This window comes from Saccostrea cucullata, unplaced genomic scaffold (genome assembly GCF_032062105.1).
Source record: "Saccostrea cucullata isolate Sc308-1 unplaced genomic scaffold, CSIRO_AGI_Scuc_v1 ctg7921, whole genome shotgun sequence".
NCBI classification, from domain to species: Eukaryota; Metazoa; Mollusca; class Bivalvia; order Ostreida; family Ostreidae; genus Saccostrea; species Saccostrea cuccullata.
Window position 1 is genome coordinate 4,074 of NW_026927357.1, and position 26,412 is coordinate 30,485.

At 33.1% G+C, this 26,412-nt stretch overlaps 1 protein-coding gene across 1 annotated transcript; it reads left to right on the forward strand.

Moving 5' to 3' along the window:
- Positions 1-318: 318 nt before the first annotated feature.
- Positions 319-25,441, forward strand: LOC134274193 (TPR and ankyrin repeat-containing protein 1-like; the record flags this gene model as incomplete). The annotated part of the gene is made up of 7 exons (XM_062756447.1): positions 319-534; positions 8,627-8,795; positions 10,098-10,257; positions 10,568-10,732; positions 10,835-11,066; positions 20,152-23,195; positions 23,330-25,441. Coding segments are annotated over 7 exons (4,133 nt in total), but the record flags the coding sequence as incomplete, so codon positions are not given.
- Positions 25,442-26,412: the final 971 nt, after the last annotated feature.

Genomic DNA, 26,412 nt, shown 5'->3' on the forward strand with positions numbered 1-26,412 from the left:
TGCACTTTCTCGAAATCCAGCCATGGTTTTTTATAGTGAATTGCGGATTTGTATATAAAATTTTTATCCATTTGATAAAATTTTCACCAAAATTGAATTTTTCTAATGTTTTGAATAAAAAAAATCCATTCGATTGAATCAAATGCTTTTTGAAAATTGGCATATAAAAGTACACCATCCGTATCTGTGTTTTCACAGTATTCAAATATATCGAGAATAAGTCTTGCATTGTTTACCAATATATCGTCCTTTTATATAACCTGATTGATTTCTACTTATTAATTAAATTAAATACATTCTATTATTTCTATATTAAAGCCTTCAAAGAAAAGCAAACACAGTCTAGACCTTTGCAGTTTAATCCAATTAAGCATAAGGTGCTGAATACAGAATTAAAACACTTGTATACTGCTGTCACAAGAGCGAGAGATCATGTCTGGATATTTGACGCAGACAAGGAAAAACGAGCTCCAATGTTTGAGTATTTCAGAGCTCGGAATATGGCGAAAAATACAACAGAGAGTAAAGAAACAGGTATTTAAATCTTATATTCCCTATTTATTCAATTCTGTGTACATGTATCTTGTATATGTACAGTACCCGAAGAGTTATTACATGTATGTTCCCCATACGAAGTTGGGGAACATATTGTTTTTACTCTGTTTCTTCTTATTATTATTACAATTATTTTCTTTTGAAGTCAAATGCTTTGCTTTGAAATAAATGTTATATTATAAGCATGTCAATACTAGTTTTCTCAAAAGAAACATGATATGCTTATATTTAAATGTTTGCTTATTAATGACATGAACCAGTGCTTGGTTGTCGGTGTTAAACATGATGCATTTGTTACTCATAAATTTAGACCAGAATTGTACTGCTAGGACTATGGGGTACATTTCTAAGACTGCTACGTTTCGGTACTGCCAACTACTATTCCATTCTCCTTTCAAACACTGACTACCAAAAACTGCAGCATATTCAACAACTACTGACGCCTCCGTATATAAATTTAATTCACTTGAACTTATCCATCTATCAAGAAGAAACATTGAAGGACCATTGAAGTTGGAAAGAAAATCTAACCAAACATTCAGATCCTCATTAACTTCCCATGTCATACGAATTCTGTAAAATTGCTTTTTGATTCCAATGGTCAAATCTATAAGTCTTCTTAAAAAGGCTCTACCTGGCAACACTAAATTACAAGCAAAATTCAATAAGCCTATAATTGACTGCAGCTCTTTTAATGTTAACTAAGTCTGTTCCAAAGCAAACTGAATTTTATGAAACACACTTGAAAATTTTGTCTTCTGGAATTTTACATTCCATTTTAGTTGAATCTAATTCCTAACCCATATCCTTCTAGATATGTTATCACTTGTTTTTTTTTTTTTTCAAGTGAAATAGTCACACCAATATCTGTACACATAGCTAGAAAACTTTTGAGCTTGTAAACACATTGGGTTGGTGATTCGTATACAATAATATAAAGTCATCTAAAACATGTGAAATGCAAGATATCCCAAGTTTACTTTGCGCAATTCATTGCAAAGCTGTTGAGAGTCGTTCAAATATTTTACAAGAAGACCTTAAATTAAACTGCAGGCAGGTATCAACATAGTATTTGTTTTCCCATTTAAACCCAAGAAATTTGAACTGCGAACGATAGTATTGTTCTCCCGCCTACCTCCAAGTCAATTTTCAAAAGTTAACATATTCGATGAATTTTTTTTTATATTTTTTTGTATAGCTAATTATATGGATTTTCATAGAACATTACTTATTTGGGAAAACAAAGAGAAACAACTCTTAAATTTTGGTAAAACGTGTGTTTTTCACTATAGAAATCAACGGAAAACGGAAAATATTTTTAAAACATCTCCCCCCCCCCATGTCAGAAAAATTCCTTTTTACAAGTAATATGGAATGTTATTTTTCAAATTCATACCAAAGCTTTTTGTGTGACACGGGGTGTAACATATGTTTATTGATAAAAAACGATAAAAATGCTTATTTTCCACCAATTTCAAAACGATATATACAACTGAAACATTATATTTAGTTGAAATATTTAATATGTTTTATTTATTTGCTCGGATCTGTGATTATGGATATTGCATATCATAGGCTTTTTAAACCCGCACGTTTCACGGACGAAAATGCAGCTAAAACAATCCCTCTTTTCCTTAAACTTCAATATGCCACTAAAGGAATTGACGCGGTTAATATAAGTAATATTCTTAATCACAAAAGGGTCCAGTCTTGTATTCCACCATATTTCAAGTTAAAGACTACACCATGTATTTCCTACAAATATACATCGACCATTGCTTCCAAACTTTTCAATTACAAAAACACTTTACATGGCCTGGATATCGACCATCTGAAAAATAATCCCCCTTCGTGTTCATGTTCTTCTTCGCCCTATAACTATAGTACTGCTGGACACGTTATTACAGATGACGTTAATATAGTTCGTAATGAGGACCTTAGATCACTTATTTTAAAAGGTCCTAAATATAGGGAACCCCGATCCTTCAACTGGCGTCGGAATTTCATAAATATTATGGATTCTGTTGAAAATTACGCCAGACGATGGGCCAAATATGAAAAAGAAGACATTGACACCTTGTCAGAATGGATTAAATGTATCAGATCCATGTTAAAGTCACGTATCAAAAGATTGAGGGGCAAAATGAAAACCATCTATCCTTCTGTGTTCAATAAACCAGAAGTGAAAAAAGAATTGGATAGATTACACGATCAGTACGTACTGGTTCCTGCCGACAAAGCAGGTAACACCATTGTCTTCGTTTGTAAGGCTCATTATATAAATTGCATTCTAGAAGAACTTGGATTTAATTCTACAAGTGGTAATCCTACTTATACTCATACTTCTCTTTCTAAGGAAGAAATTCTTCAAAATCACCTGTCAGTTTTGAATACTTTTAATATTCCACAGAGCCAAAATGAATTTGAACTATCTTATATATATTGGATTCCGAAACTTCATAAGAATCCTTACAAACAAAGATACATTGCAGGTTCCAGTAAATGTTCAACAAAGCCTCTTTCGTTACTTCTCACTAAAATATTGACAGTAGTGAAGGAAAAACTTCAAAAGTGCTGTGCAACTATATACTCAAGAAGTGGTGTAAATCAGATGTGGATACTTAAAAATTCTAAAGAACTTTTGGACAATTTGAAATCACAAGATTTTACAAAAATCAACAGCTTAAAAACTTACGACTTTTCAACTTTATACACAACGATTCCCCACGACAAATATTTTTTGATATCATTGACAGCTGCTTCTTCAACAAAAATGGAACTCGTAAATTTACTTACCTCGTCATTGGTCATTTGAAAAATTATTTTGTTAAAACAGATTCTGATTGCACACATAAGTACTCTGAAGTTGACATCAAGAAGATGCTTGAGTTTCTGATTGACAATATCTATGTGGTTTTCGGAGACCGGGTATTCCAACAATCTATTGGAATTCCCATGGGTACAAATTGTGCTCCGTTATTAGCAGACTTATTTTTATATTCATATGAAGCAGAATTTATACAAAATCTTATGCGTGAAAAGAAGAAAACACTTGCTGTGGCCTTCAACTCGACATTTAGATATATCGACGACGTATTTTCAATTAATAATGATAATTTTCATTCCTACGTCGATACGATATATCCTGGTGAGCTTGAGATAAAAGATACCACAGAGTCCGACACTTCTGCTTCATACTTGGATATTTTACTTGAAAAAGACACTAATGGTAATCTAACAACCAAGCTATATGATAAACGTGATGACTAAGTTTTCTATCGTCAACTTCCCTTACTTATGCAGCAATATACCTTCATCACCTGCATACGGAGTATATATATCTCAGTTGATTCGATACGCAAGAGCGTGCTCTACGTATGAACAATTTCTTAAACGAGGTAAATTATTGACAAGCAAGTTGATGAAACAAGAATATCAACAGTCTCGTTTAAAGTCATCTTTTCGTAAATTCTATGGTCGATACAATGACCTTGTCAGTAAATACAATTTATCATTGAGTCATATGCTGACTGACGTTTTTCATACCAATTGTTAGTCCATTATTTATACACTGAATTGACGACGGCTTTTTTCTGTTATTTCCTGATCATGACAACGAGCACACGGCGGGTGTGACCGGTCGGCAGGGGATGCTCACTCCTCCATGGCACCTGATTCCACCTCTGATATTTCAGAGGTCCGTGTTTGCTCTGCTCTTATTTTGTATATTGTTTAATGGACGTTGAGATTGAATACTGTTCGTTATCTCCATATCCTTCCTTGCCTAAAACATAAGAAAAGATATAAGGAACATTTAATCATATCCAATACTATTTCAAAATACGGTGATGCTTGAAACTACAATTTCAATGGAAAATACCGTCTACCCCCCATTTTTTCAACACCTGGAATTATGGATAAGTTACTGTTTAGCGCTGGTATTAAGACGATTTATCAATTTCCATTGAACTGTTCTTTGTATTCAACAAAGATTTTATGGCCAAATTGCTATTAATATTGAATTAAATGGTTCCAAAATGTAGGCGGGAATCGAGAATTAGCGTGCGTGTTTCTTTAACCTGTGTATGATGTAGTTCAATTATTCGAAATGCTTACTTAATATCTGTTTTACAGCAGAATGCACCTTCTCCACATTGTTTTATAAATTGAAAAGCATCTAAAATAGATAAGTATTGAACAAATGACTCATCAGGTGGTATGCCATCATTAATTGAATGGTTATCTGGATATGATAGGTGATGAATAATTCTATATTCCCCTTGATCTTTTTTTTTAACTAAACCGGATGATTTACATTGTAAATTAGGGATAGTCTTACTTTCAAAGGAGCCCTTGACCCTAATTGCCACAATTTCTTTTTGTATTTTTTGATCAATGATTTTGGGTTTTGCTAGTGCAGAATTCAAATTCTTAGACTCTATCCCCAGACATTCTCCTTCGAATCCTAAATAAAACCCATTTGGAAAACCATCAATTAAATATCTAGTTTCGTATTCATCATTTCCAGATAACCAGTGAGCAAGTCCATTTGCCTTGATTGGAGTAGGACCCTTTGTATGGAAGATGATTTTTTTGTTTGGGTAGATCGTTTATTTTTATTGCTTGTTTGGTTTTGGTATTTTTGCAAGACACGAAAGGGGTGCTTAGTTGGTTTGTGCAGTGAACAAATGGTGAGCCCTGGAACAGTTATAGCATCTATTTTGAAAACGACAGGACATTCCTGTTTGACAGTGTTTATCTGAATGATATTGGAAGCAGTCATCTTTGGGAATTAATCTGTACTGTACGACCTTATTACCTTTACTTAGTTTTGTTGTCTGGTTTGTTGTCAGTCTGGCGTTCACATACAACTCCACGTGAACATCCCCCAGGCAACTTGTCTCTGAGCGACAAGTGTTCTAAAGTCCCTATTATAATCTTTTCATTACCTTTTGCATCTGCTATTTCCCTGACGGCCTCTAAATGCTTTGCCAATTTGGCATGTTGATCAGGTAATTTCATGCAAAAAATTGCTGAAAATCTGTTCCATGCTGTAAGCCAGTCGTGCATGGAAGAGACAGATGTGTCTTATAATGAATCGGTGTCCACCTTGTGGATTTTCAATTTACCGGGACTGTCACCATCTTCAACTTGTAGAGAAAACTTACCCTTCTTTTGTTTGTCCTTAGACAGCAGTTTTATGAAGTCAACGTACTGGTTTGACCAAATTTCGGACTTGAGTTTGGAGACAGGGTTTGGTACTGCTCTAGCTTTGGTTGATTTTCTCTTAGGTGGCATGATTATAATTGATGGATAGGTTACTTAAATACAAATAAACTGCCTTTGGTTAGTGTATATAGTCCCCTTCTCTTGACCACTATAAATAGAAGGGTTAGTATGTAAACATCCGGTTACTACATGTATAAACCGGCAAATGGAATTAGCAGGCCTTAAAATTCCGGAATGTTGATCTGTAACTAATATATTATCCCACAATTAAGCGACAATGAATGATCCTGCGAGAACAGTGTACAAAGGTTATAAATTTTGTTTGTCTATTTATTTATTTATTAAGTATTTATCCTTAATAATTTTTTTAAATATTAGTATTATTTCTATTCATATTTTCATTCCTTTTATTTTATTTCAGTATTTTTATTCTTTATGATCCTATATAAGTTGCATTAATGTAAGTACAATAGGATAAGCCCCTGAAAGGCATACAAAATCAAAATAAATTAAAATTTCTGAGAAAAGCCCAAGTAACTTACGTTGTGTGTCAATTCTGTTGCAATTAAATAAGCCTCGGGGAGGCGTAAAATAAAGTATCTCGTAATAAAACAAGAGAAGGGTGCTACGGTGTAATTAATTCCGAGCAATGAGATGAGCTTTAAGGAGGCATAAAATTGAATATGATTGATTGATTATTATTGTTTTACGCCGAGTCGGCAATAATTCAGTACATGTATGATCTTTTTGAAATTTTGGGGTTTCTCTGGCGGCCCTCAATGAGCCCACTCTTTTTCAAAAACCAGAGAAACGATCAATTACATGTCAAGGGGGTTGTTATCTTTGACACTGGCATCATTTTACGTCCCATCCGACGGACTCAAAATAAAATATGTATACATCTCGGGAATAAATTGTGTTAGTTCACGTGCAATGAGATGAGCCTCAGGGAGGCGTAAAAAATACACCTTGGAAAAACACAAGTAAATTGTATTAATTCCCATGTATTGAGATGAGCCTCAGGGAGGCGTAAAATAAAAATACGTCTCGAAAAAACACAACTAAATTGTGTTAATCCCGTGCAACGAGATGACCCTTAGGGAAGCGTAAAATAAAAATACATCACGGAAAAACATATACCAAATGGTTTTAGTTAAATCAGAGCAATATATGAAATGAGCCTTGAAAAGGCGTCAAGAATAATTGACGATTTAATTGTGTTGATTCTAGAAGCATATGTTACATATTCTGAAATTTATTTTCACTTGTAAACCTTTACTGAGTATTATTTGTCTATATTTTTTAATTGAAATATTAGTAATAATTTCCAAGTTTATTTCATTTTTCACTTCTTGGGAGAAAAAATGCTAAGAATTATCCACTTTTATAAACTTCTGACATGATATTAATTCCATTTCAAAGAAAAAAAAATTGTTTGTATCCTCTGTCCTTAAAATCTTCTCAGAGAATTAAAAGTAAATCTGTGTGAAAAGTAAAAGTGTGATTTCATCTCGGAGGCTTAAATTTATTTATCTATTTATTTATTTTTTTTGAAAACCTTTATTTTAAGGTAAATATCGAGAATTCTAATATCATTATCATTGTTTTATTTTATTTTATTTTTTATATATTTTCAAACTTTTGAACAAACTGATTATGAAACGATTGGAATTCTAATTATCAACATATTCATTTCATTCTGGATAAAATAAGACCACGCAAGCTCCGATGTAGATGTACATTACCCTGTTTGTAATCAGGTGGACGTTAAATTCCTTGCTATTTCTTTGGGGGGAACTGACGCCTCGGACGTCAATATTTCCAACCAGAAGGATAACTTAATCCGGTTTTACCCGTTCAATGAATTTCGCATCCTCACGGAGAATGCCTGATATCGTGCGGCCTCCAACACCTCTAAAATATTTTGTGTGTCGCTTGGAGGCCGAGGTCGTCATTGTATACGTATCTATCATCAGCTTCGCTTTAAAAGAATTGATGGAAGCGACGAACAATTGAGTGACCCAAATTAAGTATTTTGTTAGAATCCATGAATAAACACAAAGTTAAAATGACCTTACCGCTGAAAATCGAATACAAATCGAAGAATTTCCAGTGAGTTAATTCTCCGGTATCCTGAAGGAAAGTGGCGACCAACGCTATCTCTAAAGAGATTACCTTCAGTTTCCCGCAAAACGATTCTTTTGGTTCTATCTTGCGGCATTCACATAACTTACAATGTAAGGAGATGCTATTGAAATTAAGCTGGAGTATATCGCAAGAGCGATAATCCAGCATTTGAGAAAGAAATAAAATATCAATATAGATAAAGTATTTTTAGGAACCTTAAAATTCTTTCCGATGCATGCATTGTTTTCATATGAATGAATTGCAAAAATACTCCTTTTCTTTAATTTATTTAAAAAAAATCAAATTGAAATTTAACAGTGTGCATTGACTCCATGTGATTGCAACACCGCGGTAAAGTTGACAAATGTTAACCTATATACGGGGGTGCTATTATGTTTCCGTGCTTGGCTAACCAAAAGGTCAAATACAGTCCTGGATAAAAGAAATAGAATCACAATTCTATATTTTAATGACAAGTGGTGCAAGCGCTAAAATTTATTTGCGCCAATGTATACCCACATGCGTTTGCGCTAAAATACGTATGAGCCAATTTTTTTTCGTTTTACAGTATATAAAAAGCGTTGTGTCACATCAGAATGATCTATAGCTATGGTCTGCACTGTATACTTGCTGAAAAAAATACTGACTTAGAAAGAGACAATCATTTGAAACTTACAAAAAAGTCTGTTTCTTGTTATTACTACTTTCTTCCTAGGTATTTTAATGCATGCTGAAGATTCAACTCCTGAAGATTGGTTTGAACGTGGGATGGAGTTAATGGAACAAAGGGTGTACAAGACTGCAGCAATCTGTTTCAGTCGAGGAAATGATTTGAAAATGGCTAAAATTGCTAAATCCCATCAAAAGGCACAGGAAGCAATGAAGTAAATGATTACATACTGCAACATTTATTTATTTTTTTTTTATTTTTTACTTTTTTGCAAGTTTTTAAAATAAAACAAATTAAATAAGATGTGTTTGTGAAACGCTGATGTCTCTCTATGGCAACTTACCAAAGGTGAAAGTTTCCATGATGCAAACCAGATGGGTTGGTACTCATAGTAAGATCTTCACCAAAAAAAAATACATTTGTCAAAGATGAAAGCCCTAGCGCCAGCTATTCAAAAGTTTTGGTCAAGGTTATTTGTTTTAAAAGTAGGTCAACCTTCAAGCTCAATGGGTCAAAGTTTTTTGTATCACAGGGAAGACCTTGTCACAAAGGTTATATATGTGAAGTATGAAAGCCCTGGCCTTAACCGTTCAGAAGTAATAGCCAAGGTTAAAGTATTTTAAAATTAAGTCAAAAGGTACAAATTGTTCATATCCAGTGGAAACAATTGTTACAAACATTACAGACATGAAGAATGAAAGCCCTACCTTGCGCGAACTGCTCAATAGATATGATGAATGAATGTTTAAGTTTGGTAAAATTTTGCAAAATTTGTCAGACTCCAAGGCCAAGGTTAAAAGGGCGAATTTGATGGTATCCAAAGAAAAGACGTGTCACAAGAAATACATATGTGGAATATGATATCCATGTAGCCTCAATCAATCAAAAGTTATGGGTAATGGCAAAAACTATATATCCCCTAAAGAGAAGAAAGGCGGGTATGCGAGTTTTAGAACCTTACGGTAACTTTGAAACATATCCATGAAAGTCCTCACCACTATTTCATATACAACTGCAGTGTTTTAAAACGTTTTGACCATTTTAATCATTTAATTATTTGTTTTGCTTTTTTAAAAAAACTTTCTATATTTTTTTTTTTACTTTGCATATTGCAGATTTGATTTTTTTGTGATTATAAGATAAAGCAAATAGCATTTGCACGAAGCATATTAAGATAATGAACGAGATCAAAAGTCCATAAACCAATACAAAATAGGAACAAACACGGACCGAAAACATCAGAGTTAGGATCAAGCTTTTAAAAATTAATTCAATACAAATTTAAAAGGTGATCAATCATTACAAATCAGATTATGCAAACATGCTTATAATATCTACATTGATATTGAAATTTCAATTTAAAGCTGACTCTTCTTTTCATTTGGCTGAAAAATTGCCGACTCGGTGTTAAACAATATTCAATCAATACGTCTTTTCTTTTAATTTCTCAAACTGAGTTGATCTAAATTTTGGCTTAAATTAGGAATAACATTTTAATATTCATTATCTCTTCCAGCTTGCGAGGCAAAGCATCAAGAGATAAAGAAAGGAAGGAAATGTTTCTTTCTGCAGCATACGACTTTCTGAAGTGTGAAATGCCGTCTAAAGCAGCGAGATGTCTTGAATTGGCACAGGAATATTCCTTACTTGCCTCTCTTTACGAGAATACAAATCAAGTATTTTTCTTTTTTTACAACATTTGTCAAAATAAAATTATTACAATTATAGTTGTATATTTGCGTATTCAGAGATGATAAGTAGGCTACAAAAAGAACCAAAGGTAAGATTTCAAAATAGACGAATAAATGGCAGAAGAACAGTATTAGCATGAATTCATAGTCATTTTAAGGGAAAAAACCACCAACATTAAAACATGCACAATAACTTTAAATTCGCTTTCAAGAGAAACTACATTTTTTCATTACGATTTTGAAGTATGACTTTTGTGAAAATGTTTTACATACATGTACAAAAATTCTTTTTAAGCTCGAAAAAGCAGCTGATACTTATGAAATAAAGGGAGATCCAATAAAAGCCAGCGAATGCCTTGAAGAAATCGGAAAATATAGACAAGCAATACACCTCCTTTGCGCTAAAAAGCAATTCGAAGTTGCAATTGAATGCCTTCATAGATATGTGTACCTAAAACAGGTAGAAAGAAAACACTTTAATTAAAAGTTTTGAATCAATTTGAGGATTTAAATTATTGATCTAAATTAAATTTTTTTCAACTGTATTATTTTCATATATAAGACTTACGAAAGGGAAAACGAGCCGTTTCCGGACAGGCTTCTTAAAAATTCACCAACGCCTTTTCAAACAGTAATTCAATTAAGTCAGATGGCAGCCAATCAGTTCCACTTGCAAGGGGATGTTGATAAAATGATGTCATTCCTTCAACAAATTCCAGACTTACAAGATAGAATAGATTTTTTGGCAGAGAGGAATCGTACAGAGGAAGCAATATCGTTACTTAAATCACCAGGTACATTAATTGTTAGAAAGTGGTATGATCAAGAGTTTTCAATAATTTTTTTTCCTAAATTCTATATCTTTGTTTGCTAGTTGTTTAACTTCCCTGTCGACATTTTTTCACTCAATTATGTAGAGACATCGCCAACTGCCGGCAGAACCTGGTTTACAAATTTTCTGATTGATTAATTAGAACGTTATGTGTAATGTTAAAAGTGAAAAACAAATTAGACACCTTCTGTGACACTGGACCTCAGTTCTAAAGGACCGGTCTTGCGTGTACGTGTCCAACAATTTGTTTCGAACCCGCGACGTAAAATTCAACTCCTTACTTTGCGTTTCTACAGGATATGCTCTTTCCACTGCGCCATGTGGGATCCTTTTTATGTTCTGCTTAATATTCTTACAAAAAATTTAGATTTTTACAATGCTTACAAAACCGTATTGAATTCGAAAACTAAATCACATATTTTTGAGGAAGATTGTAGTTATTTTTCTTTCAAAGTATGAATTGTACTGCAAAGTATGGATTCTTATTTTCCGCACAGAAATCAAAAGACACCGTTTTGTAAAGAGAGATACTGGTAATTTTCCCGAGTCCCAATTTCGAAGAATATTAATTAATTCTGATGTCACATTGAGATAAATATATATTCTAAATAATTATATTTTAAAAGTCCACGCGAAAAAGGCATGATTATAACCTTAACATACATTAGACGCCTATTGTTATGAAATGAATAAAATATATCAAAGAAATCAATTTTAATTTTCTTTTTTGTATAAATGAGATAGCTTTTGACTTTCTTCTTAAATTAAATAATTTATATAGATTTTTCAATATTTTATACTTTGTTATTAATAATGCAAATTCAAAAAAAAAAATCGATAAGCTAGAATACACATCTTTAGATTGATTGCATAAGCACAGATATATCAAAAAGATTTAAACCGTTTAAATTTCATTCGTCAAAAATTAAGGAAAAATGATTGTTCAGATATCACCTCGAAATGGAAGTTTCGCGCACACAAATACATGTAATGTATGACTTTACAAATTTTAACTTTTTACCCTACAACTAATAGTGGTTTCCTTCGGCCATAGAGAGTTCTGGTATAAAATTTTATTGCGAACGCTCAAAGGCTTAATTCCTGAGAAAATGCAAGGAGACGAAAAATGAAAACAGACACAAATTATGACCTTGACCGTTGACCTGAAAATCATTAAGTGTCCTTCTAAGACCATAGGGTCCTGTGTAAAATTCCATTGCAAATGTTCAAAGGTTACTCGAAATACGTCTCTGTATGAGTGAAAATTGAGCGAGCCGTAAATGAGAAAACATGTTTATCAATCAATCAATATTTTTTTTTTATTGTGCTCTTAAGAAAAGCATTTCAACTCACGTACAACCAAACTTTTTTCATGTTACATGTAAAATCGTACAAATAGGCCCCACCTTCACTCTGCGTTATGTTTCGATTTAAAGAATACGGAAAAAAATGGCTTACGATCATTTAGAATCTCAATTTGTCTACGAGAAAAAAAAGACTATTTCTCAGTTTATTAATAAGTTGCTTACTTATATTCTTCCTCACTTTGTTCGTCCGAATATAGGTTAATGAAGTGCTAAATAAATAATTCACGACACATAAAATAGGTCACTGCTTGCTTGTCGGCTTGGCCGAGATCAGGTGCCCATGTTGGTTGCAGATTGATCAAAAAATAAAGTCAAATAAATAGTATTTTAAGTATGTTCTATGTAACACTACATCCCTTTGGCAATTTGTCTGAAATTTCTGTCCATTTCTGTCAAGCGGTTTAAAAGATTAATTTCACTCTTACTATAACATGTATTACAGAGACCCAAGTGGGCTACGGACTATACATATGCAGGCATAACATTTATCTTTATCATATTCAACTGAACATAACAAGTTATAAACAAGTCACTGATCGCAATACACTTGTTAATATGACGTCATTTCTTACAACGTGACGTAGTTTGTATGTAGTGAGAGACAGATCAAGTAATATTTTCTCAACAAAATGTGTATTCTCTAATCAAATAAAATATTTTTTACAGATATTCTATGGGACAATAACTTGAATTTAATGTCTTCTTCACTATTTCATTAATATATTTTCTGTACATTACGTATTTAATTGACACTGCCGTATATTTGTACTCAAGTACATCGGAGGGTAACGTGGTTGGTCTTTATAAATCGATTTTGTGCAAGGGCATACACTCTATGGATCAAAGTAAGCTTTTACATTTCAACTCTTGAACTATTAAGATATATGAAAAGTGCTGGGATCCTAATGAAATCTTGAAAACAATTTAATTAAGGTCTTCCGTTTCCAACGGAAGACCTTCTACTGATTCTGATGGTTAAGATTATTCCCTATTATTCTTTTTTTTTTTTTTTCCTAGACGCCAACTTTGAGACCTCGTAACTCGCTCATTTCTCAACACATTTCGCTCAAATTTTCAGCGTTTTTGAACGTTACAAAACTTTATTAAAATTTTTTCATAAATTTCAAAAATACCCTTCCGCTTTCGAGTTATTTCCCTTTAAATGAAAATTTGGTACTGTTCATTTCCAGACAAAGGCTCAGAAACGACAAAAGCTGGAGCAGAAATTCGACTGCATTTAAATACTAGAAGAATTGAAGTTGTGCACATCGGTTTTTCTTTTTCGATTTCTGCTCTCAAGACGGTGCTAGATAGGGGTCAAAAATGAGAATGCCTAAAAGCGTAAAAATTTACATATATTTCCTGATGTATCTTTTAAACTAAAAATAATTTGTTAAGACATGATGAACAAATATTGTGCATAATTTTAAGATCTATCATTTGACATCATTAAAAAGGGGCTGGCCCCTCAAATTAGGGGTCTAGGGCGCTTGAAAGTTTTTGCTTTATAACTCAAAAACTGTAAATATTTCGATATGGTTATCGATTTGAAATGGGTTCTTTAACATCTTATTGATCTCATGAAAACGTTATTTTGTTCGTCAGGTGTTATCAAATGAGCAGCAAACTTCATAATCCATGTACAGGTAACTGATTTTATATGGCAAGTGAAGAATTCTTTATGCGTACGCGTATAACACGCATAACTGATATAAACTGGATTAGAATGATATACCTAACTAAACTGAATGTTAAACTTTGTTGATATAAGTTTTAACGTATTCTCTAGCTGGATGTCATACAGATTATTCAGAGAAAACTTTAATTTCTCCTTGTATTTAGCTTAAACAACAAGCCGGGAGAGAGGAAAAATACCTATCATCTTTCCTTCGATAATATTCAATATGGAATTATTTTTAAAAAAATCAAGCTTAAAATAGTTCACTGTCATTAAATTTAAATTTATGCATCGTGAATTTTCCTCGGATCCTGACTGTTGTGTTTACAGTGTTTATGTAACGTGTAACCCGTTTATCGATCGCGCATTGACCTAATATACATTCCGATTTCGGGAGGTCAACATTACCGCTCTTTGATTTTTTAAAAACTGACAATCGTTTAATTTTTATTAATCATGCAGCTGAATTAAATTTTGTATTCATGTGATCTAATTATGAAAAAAAAGTTCTGTCTGCCATTGTAACTTCTCTGTTCGCGGGAGTCCGTTTGACAACTCCATCGCACGTGTGCAGACCAAGGCTAAGTGGTATTACGGACACAGGTATGTGAACTGTTTGTTATGAGACTGGGTGACCGTAATGCTGGAGACTGGGTGACCGCAATCACGAAATTTACACAAGTTCTATAACTAGACAGTGCAGTTTTATTTTCATAAAAGTCATTAAACACTCTTAAACATATTAAATCTAAAAGTCGAATATCTTTGGATATGGGGTAAACCATATCTATTCTTGTTACTAGAGTCCTAGAGTTCTCTAAACGATGCTAGGTCATCGGTTTACTCAGATTAAAATCAAGAAAATATGTTATTTGCGTAAATCGTAAGAATAATTCTAGACTCAAACATAAAGATTTTCTTTAACATGTATGTGTATTCAAAGAATTAAAATGTTAAATGTCGGATTCTATTCTTTGAGGAATAAATAAACGGTGCTACGATTTGGCGATTTTCTCGGACACTCTTGTTTCTATGACACGGATGATTCTATTATTGGAAAGGTACACATGTAGTTCGAGAATTTTTCTAGGCCCCGTTTCCCTCTGCACTTTGAAGTAATTGCAATCGTTACATGTATACGAGCCTATATCAAGTTATTCTAATTCTTTTATATCAGAAAAAATTGCAATGTTGTTTAAATTAGCAAATACAAATGTAAACACAAGAAACATATTGACGCAAGCGTCAGAAATCGGCCGCAAACAAATTAATTCTTCCTTTGATAAAGTATATATAATTCGAAACTGAAATTTGCGTGATCTGTTTTTAAAATTTCTTATATTTATCTTTTAAAATATCCTCGTAACATGAAATACTTGCATGCGACATTGCCGATTTTCTTCATGCGTAATACATGTACAATATTATAATAACTATGTGTAAGCAAACTGCCCATAGACCTCTGCGTCCGTACAAACGAACTCTGGTGGAAGTTTGATGTAATTATTACATAAATGTACAAAACTAAAGTTTAAACTTAGCTATAGTTTTACTTTAATTTAAACGGAACAAATATGAAATATGTGGGACTCTCTTAGAGGATGTTAACAACCCCTCAAATCCATCTAGATCCACCACTACATTTCTTCTTTCAGTCTCTTTGTTTTGGTGTTGAGATGTGGCGGGAAAATGCTTGGCACATTGTAAAAACGCGCTATATCCTAGTCTCATGGAAAAAATTGTCGTACGATTCTGTGCTTTTAAGAAATCAATATTTCATCAAAGTTTTGAAAAATTTCCATAGGAAATGTATAAATATACACGGCATTTTAAAATAAGTACAACAAATCCTGCATAGGCTGTTTAAAAAGAGAAAGTAAAATATTGTTGATATACAATGTGGTCTTTGTTTTAGACTATGCCTTCATAAGACACTTCGTGCTAATTTTCTCCGCACTTCAGTATTGTCAGAGTTTGTCAATCAGGATTGGATAAAATATTTACCCAATTATTTATAAAATTTTTATTTTATGATTATTGTGCTTTTTGTAAACATTTAGAATATCTTTCTTCAATATTCTATAATATGAATGTCATTAAATATTTTTATTCAAATTGTTCAAACTCCGCAGAAACGCGCGACGACTTAAAACACCGACCGCCTCCTGGCGGCCGGTAATGGCAACTTTGAGTTTTGCAGTGTGTGCTACAAGGTTTATAATTAAAAGAATATCACATTGACACGATTTTACCACAATGACACGATTTTACGGGTGCGTGATTGTACATGTAGCATGCTGTTTTACACGGAAGAGCGCCCAAAAATATACATTCCGAGTTTTCAGAATACGAGAGAAAAAAAATGAATAATTAGGAATTTTTAACAAAACGCAAAATTGCTTCTGAGAAAGCTGTGTAGTTGCATACAAATGTTCCAAGCCATTCTTTCGTGAAAATTGGACTAAAAGAGATCGATTATTAAATTTCCTCTCATCGCGACACGGAACCCTCCCCCTTCCCTGAAATGATACAATTATTTCCTTCAGATTGGAGAATGCCAATTCAGGCACGTAGCAACAGAGGGGGAGCCAGGGGCATGCCCCCCCCCCCACTTTTATCCTCAACATTACTTTTACTATTGATGTACATTGAAAGGTTGGTTGTCCCCCACAACTCTTACCACAGTATAGTGATATTAAGGAAATGTAGTGGTGTATGCAAAGAAAATTGGAAGTGAAAAAACTTGGCCACTACCCCCCCCCCACCCCCCACAAACACACACACAACGAAATAGGCTTTTCGAGTGTGGGCAATTTCCTTTTTTTTATTTTTGGCTTGTCAAATTTTTACAGGTTAGTATAATTTTTTTCTATTTTTGACCCTCCCCTTTCAAAAACGATGCTACGTGCAGGTCTTCAAATATATGAAAAAAAAACAAGGTTGGCAAAGATTAGTCTGCGTCATTAAACTTTCCTTTTAATAAACTTTTTAATTTCTGTGTGCCGATTAGAGTGTACAATCGAGAATCGAAGTGTGTACATGTACTACATGTATACTAGTTTCTTTGGGTGAGGGGAGGTACCAGTTTCCGATGCATTTGATTTCCGGAATTTTGCATTGCATTTCCAACAATTAATAAAATCATTTCTAACATTCATCATTTTCATTCTGGATTTTTACAATATATTTCTAGCGATTTAAAGTTACAAACAAGATGGAGTAATAATTTTTATAGAATATATTTGGTGAAAGACAACATGTAGCTGCAGATCTGTAGCTCGCTATCTGAAAAAAAAACCTGGGATGGATCACCAGAGAGCTACAGTGCCACCCATATTAAAAGTATATATTAATGCGTACAAAAAATTGCGCTTGGTTCTGGAATAATTCCTCAGAATTCTTACCTCAACTGCACAATTTTAAGATGGATTTCAAAATGTTCTAGAGACTTCTATCAAGTACTAGTACTTGACATCTGCAAGAAGCTCGTTGGGCCGAATTATTTTGCCACCCAAAATGGAAAAACAATTATACGATATTTTCGATATCTTAAATTCAGGCTCAGGAGGACTAATAAAAAAGGTTGTAAGGAATGTTTTGCTGTAGAAAAATTGAAGGAATGTGCTAGAGACATACGGTAAGTAATATTTTTAGATTGCTGCAGTTGAAAAACACGGATATTGAAATATATAGCTTCAGCGCATTTTTTTTTTTTTGGGGGGGGGGGGGTGGAGGGTGCACAATTAACATATACACTTTTTAATGGATGGCACTATAGCTCTCTTGCCTGACAATATAGCTAAATTTATGTGAAAGTGAAAGGCTGGACATTTAATTTCAAACATGTACGATGCACGTAGTTCTGACGGCCTTTGAGCACACGCAGAAATACCCAGAAAATGAACAATATTTCAGCCCAAAAGACAGTTTAAACAATACAAATCAATAGCAGCGCAAAGACAGACTTAAAACAAATCAGAGGTGGAATCAGGCGAATTTAATCCTTTTACTACACCACCTACCTCGTAACGAAACAGATATGTGATACGTGTCCGCGTCTTGAATCCCCAACGTACATATAATGCATGTACTTGAATAATATGTATTAATATGTCTTCAAAGAAATCTCATGAAGGAAATTTCATTTATATTCTAATATATTCTACATTTTTCTTGATTATTCGTATTTCTCAATTTCTCATTTTCAATTTCATGTATTTATTTTTTAGGGTAATTTAGCCTTAATGATCAGCCAGTCTGTCCATCTGTCACGAGATCTTTAAACTTGATAATAATTACTCAATGAGTTGAAATAATTATAGGACTTTCATATTTCACATGTGCATTATTTGTGACATGTGATTTTCAAATATACTGTGATTTTTGACCCTGTGACCTTGATCTTGGAGCTTGACCTAACCCAAAAATAAAATAACTTCAAATTGACCATAACTTTGAAAGCTTCCATTTTATAAACTTGCATTACCTGTTACAACACCTTTCAATATTCTCTGTGATTATTGACCATTTGACCTTGACGTTTGACCTGCTTTTCAAAAAACATTAACAATTGTCATACGTTTTGAATGAGAAGAGATAGAGCTTTTATTTTACCCCTGTGTATTACCTGAGACAACACTTTTCTAAATACACTGACTTTTGACAACGTGACCTTGAAGCTTGGCTTACTTTTCACAACTTTAACCTTGATCATAACTTTTGAATGAGAAGAGATAGGACTTTCATATTACACAAAAATCACATGACTGTACGTACTAGTAGATAATGAATTTTGAACTTGAAGTTTAACCGGCTTTTCCAAAATTTAAAAATAACATAAAAAATTGACCTTAACTTTTTATAGAGAAAGAGTAGCGCTTTCATATCTGGTTTTACACATGTTAGCTTTGACAAGGTCAATCAAAAAAAGGGTATAGCTTATATCATGCTGACTGTGTCATGGCCTTTAATAAAAGTCATTTAGGATAAGATGTTCTGGCTGGATGCATTGTTTGAAAGAACATGTGTGAATGTGTCAATACGGTAGTAGCACACAAATGGGATATTCTCATCACCAGCATGTGTCATGGTGTGACCCAAGGTCATTTTGACAAGGTCAAGATCGCAAAAATTCCTTCGCTATCCATTTATTAGAAAGTAAAACATAATGTGATGATATCTACCCTTAAAAGATTGCGTTAACATTAGAACGTGGCATGACCTTGACTCAAGGTCTCTTCTCCCTGTCCGCAGCTTCGACGGAAGACCTACTCGTTAATTTGCAACGAGCTCAGCTCTAGTTATATCAATATTTCATGCCGCTGACTAGCAAAAAATATGGCATTCGGTCATACAAATATAATTTTAACAATGAAACTGCAGGATCGCAGCACTTTTTAGAAACTACAATGCGTGTTGAAAATATCTATATACTTAACTTGGAAATTTAAATTGGTTATGCCCTTGCACTAGTGATATTTATATGTAACATCAATACTGCAAGTCAATGTGCTAAAATCGTGTGACTGCCGCATCACGTGACTAGACATAATATAAAATATAATTGTCCTCGATATGTAGTTATTAATCATAATTACAATTATCCTATATAAATAATGTACTAAAATTAATCGCCATCCTGATAACGAATACATTTTTAAATACAGAATTCAGTCGATATTTCCATAGCGCACCTTAACTGTACTGCGATGGTAATTTAACTTGCCTATTAATTTTTTTTCTTACCTTACAATGAGTATTATTTTTTGAAATTGGATTTATATTGGACGAATAAATATAGATTCCGAATCTTTAAACTTACAATTCCAAATGAAGTGTTTAATAGTTAACTCTATTTTTTCATTATTTTAAAAACAATCATCATTTAAATTCTCATCTGAAATTTTCAATATTGCCAAATTTTAAATAAATATAAACTCTCGTACTATTTTCCTCTCAAGTAGAATTTGCACATGTATGTCATTTTACCCTGTATATTTCAGGACATGAACGGCTTCTCATTGACTTTTATCTAAAATGTGGTCAAACGGAGAATGCCCTAAAATATGCAGAGAACATTGGGGACGGAGAATTGAGAAACAGATGCCTTTTTGAGGATTGTAAATCTCTATATTGTGAAGGAATATACCTTGGAAACATACAAAACGAAATATGTAAGAAGCTAATCGGGGTTTTTCACGCTATGCATGATTCAAAAGATAAAGTTTTAGCTGGAAAAGTGGCTTTGTTAATTGGCAAAATTTCAAAGGATCAAGAATATGTGCAGAAAGCATATGGAGAGTTTAATCATTGCAGGCCTAATCCAAATATAGCAGGACAACAAGAATGTATGGATTGGATGATAAATCACTCAGACCTAAGGGATAAAGGAAATCAAGTTAAGTGCATATTAGGTATGGAAACTCTTTTCAAGGCATTGTCTATTTTAATTTATCCAATAAATGAAAGTGAAAGACAGCGAATGGCGGATGTTTTGGAGTACTTTGGCTATCATACGACCTATGGAAACAGTAATCTTACTGTTTATCCGTCACAAAAACCTATGGCGCTAAAGATTTCACCAAAGATTGAAAAATCTAAAGATCACTTATGTAAAGTAGAATTAAAAACTGCTAAGAACGATATTTGCTACTATCTCATTCAGCAGGGAGAAGAATGGATGCAGATATTGGAAGATATTCTAATGAAAGAAAAAGGTTACCTTCTGTCAGAATTTATCGATTCAAGTCCAACCGATTCAGATCTCTTCTTGGATTTGATACAAATGGATATACTTTTAGTTGAACTTGAGGCCCATGTAAGAACAGGTTCCAAAAACTTTAAAAGAAGAAGTAGCGGCTTCAGCTTGAGTTTAAAAAGTCTTGACGTCTCGACATTTGACAGATGTAAAGATATCATGCTAGATTTGTTTCCAGATGATGGCATAGTCAGTATGTCGAATTTCAAACCTGGAGGAATTTTGAAAGTGCTAAAATATATTCGAAAGATTCAAAAAGGCTACTTTCGACAAGCTATGAAGTCATTTGTAGATAGCATGGCTGAGGATATGAAATTCGACGTAAAACACAATCATATTATTTATTTTGTAAGTTTCTTGTTCATCAGAGATGTATTTGATGTTCGTACAGGCGAAGATCCTGATACAATTCTGCTTGAGATGGAAGAGGCTTATTTGCATGAAACAGGTTGTGAATCTCCAAATTTGAGGATATCTCATGGCTTTGAAATAAGTGACGATCTAGAACATGGAGTGAAAATTTCATCACTTTGTCGATATATGACCTCTAGTCAAAAGCTTTTAAAGTCCGGGAAGCCTATCGAGGCTCTATTAGAATTTTCCAAATTTTGTCATTTGCTTTGTCAACAAGATATGAGCCCCCTTTCAAATTCTTCTCATCTTATGTACTGGCTGGAATTTTTTAGTTGTCTTGCACTTTTTTCAACAGCAGCCTATATTGGCATTTTGAAGTCTAATGAATGTCAATTTATTCTTCCCAAGTCATACCATTTGAATGCCGTGTCCATTTATATGACATTCCAAAATAAAGACACTCTAATTCAAGATTTGTGCAAAAAGAAATATCTACAGAAATATGGCAGCGATCTTCTGAAATCACCAGAATGTATCGTGCAATTGTTAGAAAGACTAACTGACAGACCAGTTTCATATTTAAAACTAGAAGGGAACCAAACAAAAAACAATCCAAAGCACGCACTTTTAGAGAGGTTGTTGAAGTTGTGTTTGCTTTTGTTTTGCAATGTAAGAAATGAGTTTCATTCTGCAGCGGAAATCGAAGAGATGCTGGCTTGCAAAATATACTTTTTGAATAAGAGCATGGGATTTCTCTTTAAAAAGAAGAAAACATTAATTGAATGTTTACAAAATATTCAGTTCACAGGGCCACATAATTTCAAAGAGGCTTTGTCTTTTATTGTTTATCAAGATTGTATTGATGAACTGCAAGAGCACACATGGTGTTCTGGCAACTTTCAAATATCTATTTGTAATAAGGAAAAATGTGAACAAAAAGACTTTTTATCATTTAATACAGAGGCAAAGATAAGAAGATCAGAGAGCATATTAAGAACAAAACAGAAAGCGGATGCTTTAAAGACATTGCCTTGTACAAAAAAATTAAGGATAGAAAGTCTAGAAAGTGAACATTTGAGTATTTCAGAAGAAAACACACAGGAGACGGTTTTATATGAAAGGGAGTCTAAAGTTGACATAAAACAGAGCATTTCAAAAGAAAATCCTATAGATGCTGAAGAAGAGAGTGCAAAAACTATCGTAAAATATTTTCGTTACGTGTTGCTACAAAAAAGAGCCCCTCAAATCAGTCAATTGTTAAAAAATAAACTTTTGAAGAAAAAGATGACAGAAATAGATTCATTGCTAGAATGTTCAGATGACAACATTAATGAATGCAAAGTATGTGGATGTCCTCTCTATAGGCCTACAGATGATACAGAAATAAAAGATTCTGCGACTATTTTATCGTATTCAGATGAGAAACAAATTCATGAAAGAACAACGACTGATACAACGTTTAATGAAGAAAACGATGTGTGTGATTCGTTTCACGTGTTTCCGTCATCTTCAAATGCAGAAAAACTTGATGATCCATTTGAACTTTTACTTCGACGTGATTTCTCAAAAGAGCCAAGACATCTGGAAAACATTACAGAACATAATGAAAGTCTTGAACATCGTAAAAAGGAAACCGAATACATAACTTTTAAACTTATGTACTCCAACGAAATATATGACACTGTTAAAGAAATTGAACGGTTCATAAAAAAGCATCAGATACAAAACGAGGAATTTAGTGATCGTTTTGAAAACATATCATTTTATACAAACAGTCTTTGCAAAAAAGTTGGACAGCTAAATGAATTAGTTAATCATATTGCAGAAGAGAAAGACTGGGGCAACAGCCATGTTACAGAAATTCTCGAAAGTGTTCGTCATAATTATGATATTGTGAAAGATCCTGTCAAATTAATCACAGAGCAGGAAAAAAAGGTATGTATTGTAAATGTACGTATCAGAATTGTATTGAAATTGATAAAAATAAATGCAATTGTAATTAAAATCAGTCATATATTTTAGTACATGTACATAAATTTAAGTGAAGTGTAAATTCAATGCTTATATAGAAAAGGAAAGAGTTGCGAAATCAAAGGCGGCTCGGAAGCAGCGGGAAAGAAGACGAAGATAATCTTCATACAAAGAAAAAGAAAAAGAAGATGAAAGTCTTGCAGAAATTCACTTTTTCTAGTTCTTCCACCGCATTTAAAACCTAAAAATATGTTAAATCTGCATTATCATTACATGTGATGTGCATTCAGGGTAAAAAAGATATCGATGTACATGTTTATTTGTCTATTCCAAAGAGAAATCCAACTCTGCTTTTTATATACAGTGTGCATCATTTGTAATAAGGACTATATGTAATGAAATTATATAACATGGATTTATATCATATTGACGTGTATGATCTACCGCACATATGTATAGTTTTAAGGTCATCACAATCGGTTGCATATTTCCTAGAATTTCAATAATTTACATGTGAATGTGATTCCTAAAATTGTAAAGATTTTTCTTATTTTTTTATGTTTTAAGTATTTGAAGATTGAGTCCCTTAAAATCGAAGATGAAAATCATTGTTTTATCAAGACAGAAAAGTTTGAGGAATCACCTTATAATCGATTTTATATAACATGTCTTGGTAGACCGCAAGATTACAAAATATAATTGATGATGATTGAACTGATTAAACTAAGCTGGTAGAATCATAAAGAAAATAAAAATAAGAAAAGTGCATTGAATAACTACGAAAGTAGATTATTATTCTAAGGTTCGATGATTTGTAAAATTACACTGTTCGATACATTTTTTAGTTTACTAATTTTACAGTTAAGGGTACTTACTGTATAGGGGGAAAATAACTCGCGGTGTTAATATTCGCTGTATTCACGGTGTTATTAAATCCGTGAATTCAAGAAAAAGTGAATAAATTTTCAATAATATCCATGATTTATTTGGAAATTAGAGAACAAACTACGATAACATAGACTTCTATACATGTTCGTGCAGTACATAATCATTTCAGTAATTACGAGTAGTACTTGTCATTCAGTTATTTTATTTATCACGCTTTGCTTTAATTCAAACAGGCAGATAATAACCTGTTTTTGTTAAAAAGCTGTTTAATAGCCAATGCTGGATGTTTCATCAATCAAAACACGCCGGCCAGGGGTTTTAATTACCCGTGCGTAACTAATGTTAACACGTGTATTTGTTACCTGCATTATCATGCATATTAGTTGTTATCGACATTTTTGGTTTAAATTTAAAAATTCCTTCAAATAATTATATGGAACTTACTGAAGATGTGGAAGGATAGTGTTTTGTCGACATGCAGGAAAGTCATTTGACATTTATAGTCAAGACTTTTGATCTTGCTCTTGTTTTAATTAATCGTCAATTATTTATTAAATCTAATTATTTATATAAACCTAGACCTTGTTGTTTTTGGAATAAAGACAAGGGATATTACTTTTATTATATACATGTACCATTTCCGCGAATTCAAGAAACCGCGATCGTGTCAGATGAGGAGAAAACGTGAAAATTACAACCCGTGAAATTATACCCCTATACAGTACCACAAACAAAAAATGGATGCACGGGTTGACATATATTTTATGACTGATTCAGATTTGAAATGACATAAATAATAAATCCCTGAATTATAAAGAAATGGTAGGTTTTCCTTGGTATTTAGATATGAGATTTTATTTTGCTTTCTATATAATTCCATACAAAATTTGGCACATTTTTTTAACTTTATGACAAAATCTTAAATAAATCTCCCATTCTACTTGGTAAACATTATTCAGCTTACCAATTTAAATGTAAATCTATGAGAAATAATGCTGATTTCTGAAAAAAAAGTTTGTTTGTGTTATTTATCCTTAAAAAACAAAAATAGCCGGCATCAGTGACGATAAGGAAAATTATATATTAAGGACCTATTTTATAAGGAATACCTCTCATAACAACAAGATGTGTTTTATATTTACATACATCCTAGATGACTAAATGAGATCCAGCACAAGCGCAGGGAACATAATTGATCTACTGCAAACAGAACTTTTCCATAAATATATCTTTCAGTTTCAACTGGCAATAAATTATAATGGCTTATAGCATGACGAAATATATGAATATCATGTAGTTGATTTAGGAACAGATATGAATAATTATAAGATACATTGTACACACTCATTTTTTTTTAATATTCAATAAATGTGCGTTTTCTACTTATTTTGTTACTTACTGTGTTATACATTTTTTATTTATGTTCCATGAGTTTTCATTGACATTTTCTTTTTACATATTGTCCCGTAGGGATCCGGGCTAGAATAGGTCCTCAGTACCCCCTTGCTTGTCGTAAAAGGCGACTAAATGGGGCGGTCCTTCGGGTGAAACCGCATAAACAGAGGCTTTGTGTCACAGGAGGTGTGGCACAATAAAGATCCCTCCCTGCTCAAAGGCCCTGAGTGCCGAGCATAGGCCTAAATTTGCAGCCCTTCACCGGCAATTGTGACGTCTCCATATCAGTGAAATATTCTGGAGAGGGACAATCAATCAATCAATCTTTTTACATATTAGAAATTTACTTTATATTCATTGTACTTTACTTTTGCCTATTTAACTTCGGAAACTCTGTTACCATTTACAAGTTCCATTCGCATGCGCTGATTAACCCCCCGGTTGTGAATTTTTCATATTAACACAATTGCATAAATGCGAAAATAAATTAACATTTGTGCAAATATGCGGCCGGTTGTAAATTTGCATCTTTTCAAACCTGGTGCAAATTTCTTGCATATGTACACATATGTACTCCTGGCCCCGGGATCATGAAGCATCTTAAGCTAAAGTCAAAAAATACCTTAGATGCTGAATTTTTTTAGAGGTCAAGCAGCCCAAAATGAAAATGCCTTCCGATTTTGTATCATCAGTCTGCTATAGTATGCAAATTATGAGTTCCCTTTAACAAGATATAAAGATTTTATAGATAATTGAAATTTTGACTTAAGTCTAAGTCTGTTTCATGATCCCGGGGCCTGGTGCATTTTTTGGCCAGTACAATGTAAAAGGTACTTGCTTTATAGACCCTTATGCCTAGGTCACATTTCCTGGCCGGTAGCCGTAGACCGGACCAGGC